The sequence below is a fragment of the Rhinopithecus bieti genome, unplaced genomic scaffold (genome assembly GCF_001698545.2).
Source record: "Rhinopithecus bieti isolate Rb0 unplaced genomic scaffold, ASM169854v2 scaffold_13262, whole genome shotgun sequence".
NCBI classification, from domain to species: domain Eukaryota; kingdom Metazoa; phylum Chordata; class Mammalia; order Primates; family Cercopithecidae; genus Rhinopithecus; species Rhinopithecus bieti.
The window spans coordinates 3,789,564-3,805,964 of record NW_016808004.1 but is presented as its reverse complement, the minus strand read 5'-3'; the positions used below and the strand labels follow the sequence as shown (position 1 = coordinate 3,805,964).

At 39.3% G+C, this 16,401-nt stretch overlaps 1 protein-coding gene across 7 annotated transcripts in view; it reads right to left on the bottom strand.

Annotated features, from left to right (window-relative positions):
- Positions 1-16,401, bottom strand: part of TMCC1 (transmembrane and coiled-coil domain family 1) — a 257,166-nt gene that overhangs the window by 72,746 nt on the left and 168,019 nt on the right. Inside the window, exon 1 of one of the 7 annotated variants that reach the window (XM_017885043.1) lies at positions 3,897-4,287. The exons of the other annotated variants lie outside the window; for them this stretch is intronic. Within the exon in view, the coding sequence (XP_017740532.1) occupies positions 3,897-3,923 (27 nt within the window). The 5' untranslated portion in view covers positions 3,924-4,287. Of the gene's footprint in view, positions 1-3,896; positions 4,288-16,401 lie in introns of those variants that run through there. 7 annotated transcript variants of the gene reach the window in all.

The window sequence follows — 16,401 nt, the reverse complement described above, 5'->3', positions numbered from 1 at the left end:
AATAATAATAATAATAATAATAATAATAAATAAATAAATCAGCAGAGCGTGGTGGCATGTTTTTGTGGTCCCAGCTACTCAGGAGGCTGAGCCAGGAGGATGGCTTGAGCCCAAGAGATCCAGGATGCAGTGACCTGTGTTTGTGCCACTGCACTCTAGCCTGGACAAGAGTATGACCCTGTCTTAAAAAAGAAAAAAAAAAAAAGTGGTGGAATGTATTTCTCCATCCAGTGAAACTGGGTTTGGTCATGGTCTTGCTTTGGCCAAGTGAAATGTTAGCAAATGTGATACAAGCAGAGGCTTAAAAAGTATTTGTGCATTGGAGTTTGTCCTTTCTTGTTGCACTGAGATCTCCAGCACACTTTACATCTCAGTTATTGACAACCTCATCCTTATAATAGCTATTCGGGCTAAAATTCTTGTAGCTTGTCTACATGGATGAATGTTAAAAAGAAAAAATAAAACCTTGAGAGGTCCAGCCAACAGCAGTACCTACTACCAGACACATGAGGAAGCGAGGCCATCTTAGACCATCCAGGTCCACCTGAGCCCCCAACAACTATAATGGCAAGCCTACGAACCAAATAGTGGAGCCCAGCTCAAATGGCTGACTCAAAATTGTGAGCAAATAAAGGTTATATTAAGCTACTATTTTTATTATTTTTTAAAAGACAGTCTCACTCTGTCACCTAGGCTGCAGTGCAGTAGCCTGATCATAGCTCACTGCAGTCTCAAACTCTTGGGCTCAAGCAATTCTCTCACCTCAACCTCCTGAGTAGCTGGGACTACAGGCACACACCATCGTGATGGGCTAATTTTTTTTTTTTTTTTTTCAAAGACAGGCTCTAACTATGTTGCTCACACTGGTCTTGAACTCCTGACCTCAAGTGATCTTCTTGCCTCAGCCTCCTGAGTACCTGGGATTACAGGTGCAAGCCACTGTGCCTGGCTAAGCCACTAAGTTTTAAGGTGGTTTGTTACACAGCAATAGATAACTGATACACTGTATTAAATCTTTCACACTCCCAATTCCTGCCACTCTTCCCTGTCTTAATTCTTGCTCTAGTCATACCAACTAACCTCTTTTTAATTCCTTGTAAACACTGTGAAAACTCCTGCAGTTATTCTGGCTGTACCCCCTGCCTGGAATGCTCATTCCTCAGCTGAATGGCTAACCTGCTTTCCTCTTTCAAGCCTTCCTTCAAATGTCTTGTTTTAAATGAAGCTTATGCTTACTGTTCTATTAAAAATGGCAGTCTACCCTCAATGTCCAGCACTTCCAATCCCTCTTACCCTGCTTTATTGTATTTATTTATTTTGAGAAAGGATCTGGCTCTGTCACCCAGGCTGGAGCACAGTGGTAATTTGGCTCACTACAACCTCCACCGCCCTACCCCACCCCGGGATTCAAGTGATCCTCCCACTTCAGCCTTCTAAGTAGCTGGGACCAGAGTCAGCTACATTTTTCCTTCTGAAATCCTGCCTTCAAAACGTTCATTCTGTAATTTGGAATGAACTCTTCACAAAGTATGTGCAGGCCGGACGTGGTGGCTCACGCCTGTAATCCCAGCACTTTGGGAGGCGGACGCGGGCGGATCATGAGGTCAGGAGATTGGGACCATACTGGCTAACACTGAGAAACCTTGTCTCTACTAAAAATACACACACACACACACACACACACACACACACACACAAAATTAGCCAGGCACGGTGGCGGATGCCTGTAGTCCCAGCTACTTGGGAGGCTGAGGCAGGAGAATGGTGTGAACCCAGGAGGTAGAGCTTGCGGTGAGCTGTGATTGCGCCACGGCATTCCAGCCTGGGCGACAGAGCAAGACTTTGTCTCAAAAAAAAAAAAAACAAAACCCCACAAAGCGTGTGCAATCTCAGGCAAGGAGGTCATGTACGAACCCCTATCTATAGCAATTTCATATATCTAAACAGTTACATTAAAAATTTTAGATACTAGGGGCAAGTACCTCATTTGTGAACATTTAAATCATTGTTTCAATGAGAATATTTTAGTTTACCAATCAAAAAATAGTTCGGGTAAGAGAGAGACACAGGTAGGGAAGCAGGCAAATAGTTAAATCCAGGGGTCCCCAAATGCTGGGTCGCAGATCAGTACAGGTCAGTGGCCTGTTAGGAATCAGGCCACACAGTAGGAGGTGAGCAGCGAGCAAGTGAGTATACCATCTGAGCTCTACCTCCTGTCAGATCAGTGGTGGCATCAGATTCTCATAGGAGCACAAACCCTATTGTGAATTGTGCTTGCGAGGGATCTAGGTTGCATGCTCCTTATGAGAATCTAACTGATGCCTGATGACCTGAGGTGAACAGTTTCATCCCCAAACCATCCCACTCCAACCTTCCCCACAGACACCCCGACCCCATCTGAGGAAAAACTGTCTTCCACAAAACTGGTCCCTGGTGCCAAAAAGGTTGGGGACCGCTGGTTTAATCTACACTCACTCACTCACTCAGGTACTAACTATATTGTTTTTATCACACTCTCTCTACTCTTAAAAGTTAATGCAATCACCAAATAAAATCAATTAAAAATATTTAAATTATGTTTTATGCCCTCCCCCACCTGACTATCAATAACGGAAAAAAAAAGGAGTTAACTTCTCTTTTACTGTTAGTCTCCACCCACTATTCCTTTAGGGCTCTTCTATGAATGCTTTCCTTCTGATCACCCCATTCACCCTGGGATAGCATTCTTAATAAAATAGATAAGTAAACTGAACTTTTATAACCTCAGAACAAACAGAGTTGTGTCAGGGGTTTTGAATCCAAGATATATAACAAACAACAGAAAAAGGTACAGACCGGAGGCACAAATCTGTTTAAAAAGTTATCAACCATAAGGCATAAGAGGGTAATTCAATATCAAACTTCAGAGTAAAAAATCTGTTTGGATCTTAAATCCAACTGCTCAATAGCTAACAATATGAACATATATTAACTTCAGAATCAGGCAAAACTATAAAGAATCTGCTTTGCTTTGGTATTTATCTCTTAGAAAATATGTATCATTTATAAGATCAACTAAAAAATGGTAAAATCAAACTATAGACTAAGTTTGTACTAAAGACTATGGATGAAAAGTGAAAATGGTGGTTATGTTGAATAAAGCTGGATCATCCTCCAATCCAGTTTTATCTCAGAGATTTGTTCTGCTGATCTCGAGATACAAGTTTCACACTGAGATATGTGTATATTGCTTAACAATTCAGAAATTTTCCAAGTCTTTGGGAAAAATACTTTGAAAATAAGTAGCTGAGCACTAAGAAATCTTTTTCTTTTTTTTTTTTTGGTCACACAGATCCATCAAGATTTTTTTTTTTAAATGTAAGAAGTATTCCAGGTGGCTCTAAATCAAATTCCCATTTGTTATGCATGCCTGGCATTTTCAAATTTAACCCATGTTTTTCCCAAGCAGTCCAAGGCAAATGAAACTCATTCATTGAAGGAAACACTGATTGTCCAGTAACTATTTCACTTGAGAAAGTGAGGATGACATTTACTCTGCACTGAAGCAGCCCATTACACACAAGAGACGGGACACTCCAGGATGATCTGAGCATGCCCATACAGCTACAGAGCACCCTCTGCATTTTGTCCAAATAGCTTTAGGTAAAATGAACAACTAGGAAACACATATCATGCTTCTTCATTATTACAACCCTACACAAGTCAGTTCTAAAATAGCAAACGCCCCTGGTTGAGATCTACTGCTGAAAAACGCTAAGTTTCAGCAGCTCAGGCTATTTCCTTTCTGTTTATTCAACCAGCCCCCACTTAAAGCTGTAGGACTAACTATAGGATTTAGGAAGAGATTTTTTTTTTTTTTTTTTAAAAAGACAGATACACACACATATACAACATACGGTTTCCGAGGACAGTGAGGGCTCCATGCTTGTGAGAGAGGAGGAGGAGGAATATGCCGAATAACCCGCAGTTTCTCCCAGATTTGAACATGCTGTACTGTGGCATGAGGTCAGCAGTGACTGACTCCAGCCCTGTGAGGCTGAATTCTACCCTGACAAAGCAGTATCACTGTAATATGAAGCAAGAGGATTCAGAGCATGTTGGCAGCTGTACAGAATGCCTGTTCTAGAAAGTAATGGCAATTCCAAAACAAGAGATCTATGCTGTCACATGAGATAATCTTCAGCCCAGTTAAGCAATAAGCACCCAAAATACTTTGAATCCCAAACACAGGCAGCTCAAAAGTTTAATGGTAGAAAAGAACTTTTCTCCTTGAACCTATTTTGTGTCTGGAGGAAATAAACAGGAAGTAGAAAACTGGAAGAATCACTGGTTAATTTGATCTGTATCATAAACAACATACTGATTCTGATCTGATCTGTTCCTGGACACTGCGACCTAGCTGAAGAACTCCAAACCACCTCTGTGACTTTACTATGGAACAGGGAGACTATTTTGGAAGTACTTTTTTGATAATGGATATATGGCAGAACTGAAGGTGTGAATAACCTCATTTTTCACATGTGCCAAAAGGCAAACCTAATATACATCATCATTTCTTTTTAGTTCAAGAATGTGTGCCTTTAGAAATTCTTCCTCCAAAGAAGAGGGGCATTAAAAAAGGAGCCTGAACATGACTTTTCTAACAAGAGAAAACAAGGCAATGCAGATATTCCTTTACATTTTACGGTGTCCCTTATATTATGAAAGTTCTATTCTAGACCAAAAGTGACCCAATAGCTTTATAACAAGTAAAACTTAGCCAGGAAACACAAGATAATGGAGATAAAACAAAACTGTACTATAGCACTAATGGGAAGGTAAATCTATAAGAAGTTCTTCAATAGTTCAGTGGGATAAGGAGGGATAAAGAATAAAGAAATAAAAACTTTTTTCAACATGCACTAGCTTTGTTTTAATAAATATTAACTTACTAATAATGGATTTTGAAAGGAGATACATATAACTTATTTACAGATTTCCAAATTTCTGATAAAGGTTTTGAGGATCTACGTTTGTACCCAAAAGCCTAAAGATAATGATACAATTTCGTTTTTCTTTTTGAGCCAGGGTCTTGCTCTGCCATCCAGGCTTGATGGCATGATCTCAGCTTACCGCAACCTCCGTCTCCTGAGCTCAGGTGATTTTCCTGCCTCAGCCTCCCAGGTAGCTGGAATTACAAGTGTGCACCACCACAGCCACTAATTTTGTATTTTTAGTAGAGATGGGGTTTTATCATGTTGGCCAGGCTGGTCTCAAACTCCTGACAAGTGATCCTCCTGCCTTGGCCTCCCAGAGTGTTGGGATTACAGACGTGAGCCATTGTGCCTGGCCAAATTGTACAATTTCTAATACACTTTTTTCATTCTTTATGAATTTTACTTCAATAAAAACAAAACACAGCATCTTATTTTTTTAAGTAAACAGAAAAAAGAAATAGAAAAAAGTCATTACCGAAATAGAAAAAAAAGAAAAAATCATTACTGGACTGTTTCAAAGCAGGTAATTTGGAAAGACTGGATAGGCAAGTTTCCTATATTAATAAACTTTTTTTTAGGTCATTTTATAAGAACCTCTGAAAGAGTAATCTACTTTGAACATTAATTTTTTTTTTGTTATACTTACACTACCAAAGGAAATTTTAATTCCTTAGTTTTAGGATGCACAAGAAACAGTGCCCAGAATGGTGGTTATTACCAATTGAGAAGAAACAACTGTACTAAATTTTTTAGTACTGAGCTTCTTTGTTAGCAACATCTTAACACAAGGCCAAGAGAAAAGTCTGGGAAAGCAGTAAACAGTCCTTTGGAGTGTGGGTTTTAGTCTACTGTCAAAGGTAGGAGATACAATTAATGTTTTGATTTCATTCTATGAACCAGGATAGGAACAGAAGGAAGCATCTGATAAATTATATAAATCTATATAGGTACAGACAGGTACCTGTATCTACCTGTACATACAGGTACAGACTTTAGGCCAAAAGAGAATAGGCATTAATATGGAACAAAAAGAGTCAGTCAAACCTTATCTGTAGAGGGGCAGGACTAACAACGGAGTGAAACTTTTGCAGCTCTAAATTACTCTCCTCAATGTCTGAGAAAAATTTTCTAAGTAGAAGGGCTTCATATTAACTTATTCAATAATTCTTACTATACCAGGCACACCATATGGGGCATTTAGGGATACAAAAATGAATAAGATGAACAGGTTCTTGCCCTCTATTGACTTTTGAGATCATCTGTGTTCTCTAGGCTACTATTTCTCAACATTAAAACAAAACAAACAAAAACTTTACGTCCTCTACAATACTGTCTCACTCTACAGTCTAGCTATGCATTCCTGCCACGCTGGAATATTTTATTGTGCTTTACTGTCGGTAGTTTATAGTTTTAAAACAAGAATTATATGGGCTCTACTTTTTAAAAAGTATACCTCTCCATTAGAGATTCTAATACCTCAAGTCTCCCAGGGATGTGAAGGCTGGGCGTGATGCCTCACACCTGTAATCCTAGCACTTTAGGAGGGCGAGGTGGGCGGATCACCTGAGGTCAAGAGTTTGAGACCAGCCTGGCCAACATGTTGAAACCCTGTCTCTATTAAAAATACAAAAACTAGCCAGGCGAGGTGGCACGCACCTGTAATCTCAGCTATTTGGGAGGCTGAGGCAGGAGAATTGCTTGAACTCAGGCGGTAGAGGTTGCGGTGAGCTGAGAGATGGTGCCACTGCACTTCAGCCTGGGTGACAGAGCGAGACTGCCTCAAAAAAAAAAAAAAAAAAAAAAAAAAGACTGTTCAAACCAAACCTCTTATTTTGTAGTACAAACCCCTAGTCTTTGAAAGGAGAAGTGAATGATGCAGTTGTGGCCCTATCAGATCTAGAATCCATGTATACTGATTCTCCATTTCTGTTCTTTCTACTAAATCAAGGTGTACTCTCCTACAATCTGGTTCCTACTTCACACACTGTCATACCAATCTGGTTTTTATATCGCCATTGTGTAAAAACAATGGAACAAACAAATGAACAGAAACCAAAAACTCTTCAATTTCTGCAATGTACTCACTTTGCAGAGATGTTTCTGGTTTGGTATTCCTGCCTTATAGCTTCACTATATAAATCATCTGTGGAGGCTTTTTTTGGGCAAATTATTTCTTTGGAATGCTGTTTGACTGCATGATCAATGAAGGTTCCTTTCTAGCCCCAGAATTAATTCTGAGATTGTCTATAGTACTATGTGAGGTTTTTTGGAACCTTTTCTCTGTACTGAGGATCAATAAATGGTGGAAAGAATTCTGGGGAAAACTGATTAGGTATACAAAGAATGAAGTTGGTGGGTTTCATTTTATAAATATGAAAGTCTGTAATCATCAAAGCTTATAGAAAAATAATACATTTTCGGCCGGGCGCGGTGGCTCAAGCCTGTAATCCCAGCACTTTGGGAGGCCGAGGCGGGTGGATCACGAGGTCAGGAGATCGAGACCATCCTGGCTAACATGGTGAAACCCCGTCTCTACTAAAAATACAAAAAAAAACCTAGCCGGGCGTGGTGGCGGGTGCCTGTAGTCCCAGCTACTCGGAGGCTGAGGCTGGAGAATGGTGTGAACCCGGGAGGCGGAGCTTGCAGTGAACCGAGATCGCGCCACTGCACTCCAGCCTGGGCGCCACAGCGAGACTCCGTCTCAAAAAAAAAAAAAAGAAAAGAAAATAAAATAATACATTTTCAACATGTTTAAAATAATCACATTTTACATCTTTATAAATTACAGGCAATCTTCAATTATTCCTTCTTAGATAATGGAGTCTCTTAATGTTTCTAGCTAAAGGAATATAGATAGTCCTGAAGATCTGAAGGAAAGCTGAGAAAGCTCTTACAACAAAATAAAACAAAAGCCCTCACAACTAACAGTAATTTGGAGGTCCCTAATGAGCCAACCCTCCTGGTACTGATGACCCACATAGTCTTCTTCCTATACTGACTTTGGGCTTGATGACTAGCTGTGACTAGTGATAGCAAATGGCATACTATCACCAACTATGCAAACAGAGACTTGGTAAGTACTTGAAAATTGGAGATTATTCTTTTTGAACACTCCTTGGAACTCAGCTGCCATGCTACAAAAAAGCCCTACTAGTGTAATCAAGGTCCCTGGCCAAAAGCCACGGCTGAACTCAGAGTCAGCAGCTAACATAAACAGCTAGCATGTGAGTGAGGCTATTTGAACTTTCTGATCATCCCAATACCTCAGCAAACTTAATAAACTTTGCTTTGACCTAAAGCAGAAGGGCTCTGTATTAATTTATTCAATAATTCTTATTATGTGCCAGGCACACTATACGGGACATTTAGGGATATAAAAAATGAGTAAGATGAACAGGTTTAACCTAAAGCAAAGTTTATTAATATAAGGAACTTGATACAAACCAGAAGCGCCTGCTCAACCGACAGAATCAAGACAAATAAATGGTCACTTTAAGCTACTTTTTTGTTGTCGTTGTTCTGAGATGGAGTCTTGCTTTTTCGCCTAGGCTGGAGTGCAGTGGTGCGATCTTGACTCACTGCAACCTCCGCCTCCTGGGTTCAAGTGATTCTCGTGCCTCAGTCTCCCAAGTAGCTGGGATTACAGGCGCCGGCCACCACGCCCAGCTAATGTTTGTATTTGTAGTAGATATGGGGTTTCACCATGTTGGCCAGGCTGGTCTTGAACTCCTGACTTTGTGATCTGCCCGTCTCGGCCTCCCAAAGCAGAGATTACAGACGTGAGCCACTGTGCCCAGCAAGCTACAAAGTTTTTAAAAATTTTCTTAACACCACAGAATTTACTTTTTTAGGTATGTGTACAGTTCTATGAATTTTAAAACATTCATAGACTCATGAAACCACCAGCAGTATAATCAGGATACATAGAAGTTCCAAAAGACATCCTTATGTAGTCACACCTAACCCCACCACTAACCCTTAACCCATTCTTTTTTACTACAGTCTATCTTTCTGAGAATGTCACATAAACAGAATCATACAGTATGTAACTTTCTGAGACTGATTTATCAACACAATGCCTTGGAGATGCATAAAGAATGATGCATGTATCATAGTTCATTCCTTTTTATTGCTGAGTTCATTGTATGTATATACCACAGTTTATCTATTCACTTGTTGAAGGACATTTGGATGGTTTCCATTTTTTAGTAATTGTAAATAGAGATGCTATAAACATCAGTGTAGAGGATTTCATAGAAATGTAAGTTTTCATGTTTCTAGGTTAAACACCTAGGTATGGATTTGCTGGGTCACATGCTCAGCGTATGTTTAACTAAAAAAAAAAATCACCAAACTTTTCCAGAGTAGTTTTGCCATTTTCCTTTCCTACCAGCAATGTATGAGAGTTCTAATTGTTCTCTGCAACCTTGCCAGCATTTGCAACTGTCAGTTTTTTATTTTAGTCATTTTAAGAGTGGTACCTCATCAAGATTTTAAATGCATTCTCTTAATGGCTACTAATACTAAATATCTTTTAATGTATTTAGTTGTCATTGTATATCCTTTCTTGTAAAGAATCTGCTTAAGACATTTGATGATGTATTAAATATGGTTTTTTGAAAAAAAACTGTTGAGCTTTGACAATTTTTTATATACAGCTGTTCCTTGACTTTTGTCTCAACGTGGTGAGATGAAAAGTAGTTGGGTGCGCGGCTGTGGCCTCAAGCCTGTAATGCCCAGCACTTTGGGAGGCCGAGACGAGTGGCGGATCAACGAGGTCAGGAGATCGAGACCATCCTGGCTAACAGGTGAAACCCCGTCTCTACTAAAAACTATAAAAAACTAGCCGGCGACGTGGCGGCGCTGTAGTCCCACTACCCGGAGGCTGAGCACAGGAAATGGCGTGGAACCCAGGAGGCCGGAGCTTGCAGTGAGCTGAGATCCGCCACCAGCACTCCAGCCTGGGTAACAGAGCGAGACTCCCGTCTCAAAAAAAAAAAAAAAAAAAAAAAAAAAAAAAAAAAAAATGGGCCAGGCGCAGTAGCTCACCCAGCACTTTGGAAGGCCAAAATGGGAGGTCACTTGAGACCAGGAGGTTGAGACCAGCCTAATCAACACAGCAAGAATCCCATTGTAAAAAATAATAATAAAATGAAAATATTGCAAGTTGAAAGTGTATTTAATATACCTAACTTACTGAACATCATGGCTTAGCCTAACCCACCTCAAATGTGCTCAGAACGCTTACATTAGCCCACAGCTGGCAAAATCATCTAACACAAAGCCTATTTCATAAAAAGGAATGAGGCCAGGCACAGTGGCTCATGCCTGTAATCCCAGCACTTTAGGAGGCTGAGATGGGAGGAATACTTGAGCCCAGGAGTTCAAGACCAGCCTGGCCAATGAGTGAGACCTTGTTTCTGCTTTAAAAAAAAATTTAAAATAAATAAAATAAAAAACAGAAAATTTATTGACTATTGTACTGATAGTGAAAAATAGAAAAGTTGTACAGGTACTGAAAATATGGTTTCTGCTAGACATGTATTGCTTTTGCACCACTGTAAAGTTAAAACAACTGTTAAGTTGAACCATTTTAAGTCAGGAACCATCTGTATTCTGAATATAAGTCCTTTGTCAGATATGTGATTTACAAATTTTCCTCCCAATATGCAGCATGCCCTTTAATTCTCTCAATAGCATCTTTCATAGATTAAAAATGTCTTGTGTTGTTCTAAAAGTTTCAGTTTATTTTATATATTAATTCATGATTTATTTTGTGTTGATTTTTATATACGGTATGAGAGGTTCAAGTTTTGCACACAGATTTCTACTTTTCCAGTACCTCTTTTGAAAACACCATCCTTTCTCCATTGAATTGCCTTTGTATTTTTGTGAAATATGAACTGGCAATATTTATGTGGGTCTATTTCTGAACTTTCTATTCTATTCCATTAATCTACATGTCTATCCTTTTACTAATATGGCCTCATCTTGATTACTGTAGCTTTATGGTAATTCCGAAAGCTGGGTAGAATAATTCATGTAACTTTATTTTTCTTTTCCAGTATTGGTTGACTCTTCTAGTTCTTTTGCCTTTCCATATACATTTAAGAATAAGCTTGTCTGTCTCTACAAAAAGGTCTTCCTAAGATTTCTGATTAGAATTGTGTTAAAAGGACAAAAGGGAATGCCTACAAAGAACTGTGTGTACATAAATCAACAGTTTAGATGAAGCGGACCAAATTCTCAAATAACAAACTACCAGAATCACCTAAGATGACACAGATAACCTGAATGGTTATATAACTGTTTTCAAAATGAAATTTTGTAATTAAACATATTCTGAAAAAGAAATCTCCATGTGGTTGCACTAAATTCTACCAAACAATCATTATAAATATATCAATTCTATACAATCTGTATCAGAAAGCAGAAGGAGGAGGAACTCATTTTATGAAGCCAGCATTATCCAGGTATTAAACATGGAGAAGATCTGTAAAACAACAAGGCAGCAGACCAACAGCCCTCATACTAGCAAATCAAACCTAGCAATGTATATGAAAAATAATATACCGTATCCAAGCACGGTTTGTATCAGGAATGCAATGCTGGTTCAGTATTTGAAAACCAAGCAAGGTAAGCAACACTAGCCCAGAGAAGCAAAACCATATGATATCAATTTATACAGGAAAAGTATTTGAGAAAAGTCAACAACCACTCATTATTAAACTCCTAGCCAATTAGGCTGGACGTGGTGGCTGACACCTGTAATCCCAGCACTTTGGTAGGCCAAGGTGGGCAGCTCACATGAGGCCAGGAGTTTGAGACCAGCCTGGCCAACATGGTGGAAACCCTGTCTCTACTAAAAATACAAAAATTAGCCAGACATGGTGATGCATGCCTGCAATCCTAGCTACTTGGGAGACTGAGGCACAATAATTACTTGAGCCCAGGAGGCAGAGGTTGCTGTGAACCGAGATTGTGCCATTGCACTCCAGTCTGGGTGACAGAGTGAGACTCTGTCTCTAAATAAATAAATAAGAACTCTTAGCAAATTAGGAATTTAGGGGGACTTCCTCTTTTTTTTTTTTTTTTAAACAGGCGTGAGCCACTGTGCCTGGCCCAAAATTTTTTTAAACAGCAGCTAATTTCATACTTACTGGCTCAAGCCATCCTCCCACCTCAGCCTCCCAAGCAGCTGAGATTACAGGCGTGAGTCACCAAGCCTGGCTAGTTTTGTGTGTGTGTTCTTTTTTTTGGGTAGAGACAGGGTTTTACCATGCTGCCCAGGCTGGTCTTGAACACTTGAGCTTAAACCATTCACCTGCCTCAGCCTCCCAAAGGCCTGGGATTACAGGCGTGAGCCACTGTGCCCAGCTTCCCATATGCTTTAAATATTCTCTAGATTTATAATACCCAATGCAATGCCTATACATCACTTCATTCACATGGATTCAACATAGTATTTCATGTGTGGCAAATTCAAATTTTGCTTTTTGGAACTTTTTGAAATTTGTTTTCTAAATATTTTGTGTAGACTGGCATAGTAACTTGCAACCTTGCTAACCTCACTTAGTACTAGGAGTATTCTGTGGATTCCTTGGTTTTCTATATATACAGTGATGTAGCCAGTGAACAGGAATTGTTTTACTTCTTTCTTTCCAATTTGTATGTCTTTCATTTCCTTTTCTTGATTTATTTTACTGGCGAGAACTTCAGTACAAATAGGAATGGCCAGAGAGGACATCCTTGCATTGTTCCCCAGCCAGAACTCCGATGGCAGTTAAGTTTTCAAAGTCTTTGCAGTGCTTTTTGGATCTGTCCCACAGATGCACCACCCACCCTGATGCCAGTCTGGGACTTGGCAATGGTCTAATCCCTACTTCATTTCTCAAAGTCTAGGTACGCTGTTTGGGGTCAGATTTCTGCATGCAGAGTGCATGAATAAGCTCAAAAATTCATAATAAAATTTAAAGAGTTTATTTTCAAATATCTTATAATCTCCCAGTACTTTCTAGGTCAATGGGATTCCCCTTTCTCATTACCTAGTCAGAAAGCTGGTATGTTATTTACTCTGCTTAGCCATACAATTTCCATAAAAGTGCCTTTGTTTGGAGGCAAGCAGATGAAGGAGGGAGAAAAAAGCAACTGAGACTAATTCCACCCTCTTGGGACCACAGCTCCACTGATCTGAGAATGGTTCCCTACAATCAGAGTTTTAAGCTCTTGTTAGACCCCAATCTGCTGTCACTGCAGGACTGCTTGAGGTTCATGGTACAAGAGAACAGAGGAAAGAATAAGGAAAAAAGGAAAAGTTTCTGTACTTTCTATTAGTATTACAGTATCGCCTTCCCATTCTTTGAACCAGAACTGAAGGCTTCTCCTAGAGTTCTCTTATCCACATTAACATCCATTTAGGGGTTTTAGGCTGTGTTGAGTTGAAACCTGGGGATATGAGAGGAGAACGATAAATTAAACCTGGTTCAACAGTACTTCAAAATCTGCTCCTTCTTAATGCAACTTTTAAGATATGCCTTTTGGAGTCCTCAAATAGTTGCTCTAGGCCAGGTGTTTTAGCTGAGTTCAGTAGAAAAGACAGGTGAAATGTGTTTGCTCCATCTTACCCATAACAGGCATCTTAAACCACTAAGTTCTGAGGTGAATTGTTACACAGAAATAGATAACTGGAGTACAATTCAATTCAAGAAGCAATCATTTAAGCGTGGTGCACATGAAATAACACAGACTTTATACATCTTCTCTAGAAAAGTCATCAGATAATTATAAAACAGATGCTATCAGTTCAATGGCAGACTATTCTCTGCTTTCTTACCTTGGCTTCTAAGAAACAGATTCAATAGTTTCATTATTGGAGTAATCAAAGTGACAGCAATAAAAACTATGGAAGCCTCTTAGTAGATGTGCGTTTATTCTGCTGTCAGGTATAATTTGTCAGTAAGGGTTTGGACATTTCATTCTTTCATGCCTTGATTGGTATCAGTCAGAAGAACTAAGAGAATCACTTGAGGTAAAGGGAACAATGAGGAAAAATTTGGAAAGTGGAAATGCCCTTAGGGAAAAAATTTTCCCCAAAGTTATTCTTGTATAGAATTCCTAAAACAAGATTTTTATTTTGTGCTCTTGAAAACAGAGTATTTCACCAGCAACCAGCATTTCATTCAGAATAGCCTACCAACCTGTTTGTATAATTAGGCACTAATATTTCCTGAATTAAAATATCTAGGATGTCAATCAGCTCCACTGGCTATCATAAGCTTTGCCCAATGTAAACAAATCACTACATAAAAAGAAATTGTGTAGATAGCACCATTTCACATCCACCAACAGGCAAAAATTTTAAGTATTTGTGAAGATGCAGGTCAATGGGAACTTTCACACACTACTGATAGGAATAAGTTAGCATAATCACTCTGGATAGCAATTTAGCAATATCTAGTTAAACAGAAGATGAATACACTGTACAACCCAGTAAATCCATTCCTAGGAAGTACTAGATAAATTAGTATCTACTGGAGAAACTCATATATTTGCATGAGAAGACATGTTCAAGAGTATTCACTATAGCACTGTTTATGAAACAATGAAATACTGAAAACTGTAAGTCCATTAACAGGAGAATCAACCTACAAACTGTAGTATGTTCATAAAAAAGAATACTATATAACAAGCAGATCAGAACTATATGTATCAATGTAAATAATTTCAAAAGCATGATGTCAAGTGAAAACAGTAAAGAAAATTTGTGTATATAGACTTGCATAAAATGTAAAAGAGAATCATTTACATAAAATTTAAAATCATGTAAACCAAAACTCTTTTTTATGGACAGATGTATATGCAATACAAGTACATAGACATATTTGTTCTTTGAGAGGCTGAGGTGGGCAGACTGCTTAAGCTCAGGAGTTTGAGATCAGCCTGGGCAACATGGAGAAACTCTGTCACTACAAACAATATAAAAACTAGCTGGGCTTGGTGCTGGTGCCTGTAGTCTCAGCTACTTGAGAGGCTGAGGTGGGAGGATTGCTTGAGCCCAGAAGGCAGAGGCTGCAGTGAGCTGTGATTGCATCACTGCACTTCATCCTGGGAGACAGAGGGAGATTCTATCTCAAAAAACACAAAAGAACAATAAAACACACATGTTAATGAAAAACACTAAATTCAGGATAGTACTTGTCTCTGAAGAAGCAGAATGGATTGAGGAATGGTACACAAAAAAATAAAAGTACTAAGTTTGAAAAGCTTGGTAATTGTGCCTGAGTGTTTATGTTATTCTCTTTCTCATTTTTCTTGCATATAGTCACCCACTAATCTCTTTGTTTTTCTGTTCGATTTTTTTTTTTTTTTGAGATGGAGTCTTGCCCTGTCGCCCAGGCTAGAGTGCAGTGGCATGATCTTGGTTCACTGCAAGCTCCGCCTCCTGGGTTCATGTCATTCTCTTGCCTCAGCCTCCCAAGTAGCTGGGACTACAGGTGGTCGCCACCACGCCCGGCTAATTTTTTATATTTTTAGTAGAGACGGGGTTTCACTGTGTTAGCCAGGCTGGTCTCAATCTCCTGACATTGTGATCCGCCTGCCTAGGCCTCCCAAAGTGCTGGGATTACAGGCATGAGCCACTGCACCTGGCCTCTGTTCAAAATATTTTATAACACAAAAATCAGAAAGAAAAAAAACTATGAGAACATATATACATTATATTGTTAACATTCAAATGTTTAATGAAAGAATATTCTAACAATATGTTAGCTAAACACATACACACTTCACCAAAAAAGTGTGTTTAAGCAAGTTAAAAGGGGCCAGGTGTGGTGGCTCACTTCTGTAATCCCAGCACTTTGGGAGCTGACTCAGGAGGATCACTTGAGGCAAGAGTTTGAGACCAGCCTTGGCACATAGTGAAACCCTGTCTCTACAAAAAAAGAAAAAGAAAAGAAAAAAAAAAACCAGGTGTTGTGGCACATACCTGTAGTCCTAGCTACTTGGGAGGCTGAGGCAGGAGGATCTCTTGGGCCCAGGAGTTCAAGGCTGCTGTGAACTATGATTGCACCACTGCACACCAGCCTGGGTGACAGAGCCAAGACTCTCTTAATAAAATAAAAAAATTTTAAAAAAGCAAAGAGAACCAGGGATTATGAATATCTAATACATTTAAAAAGTTTGCATGTAAAAGAGCAAGTGAAAAACAGGTTAGCTTCTGTTATATCCTAAGTAGGGGTCTCATGACTCTAGACAGTAAGGAGAGGAGCAGCCTCTATGAGCTCTCTGCTTTCCCCACTATCATCTGCTACAATACAGTACAGCAGGTTATTTGGCACATCTTGCAGCCTGGCAGTGATTTCACTCAAAGCTGGGAACATGGTAGAAGCCTGTTGACCTTCTGGAGGGACTCCTGGAACATCAGAGA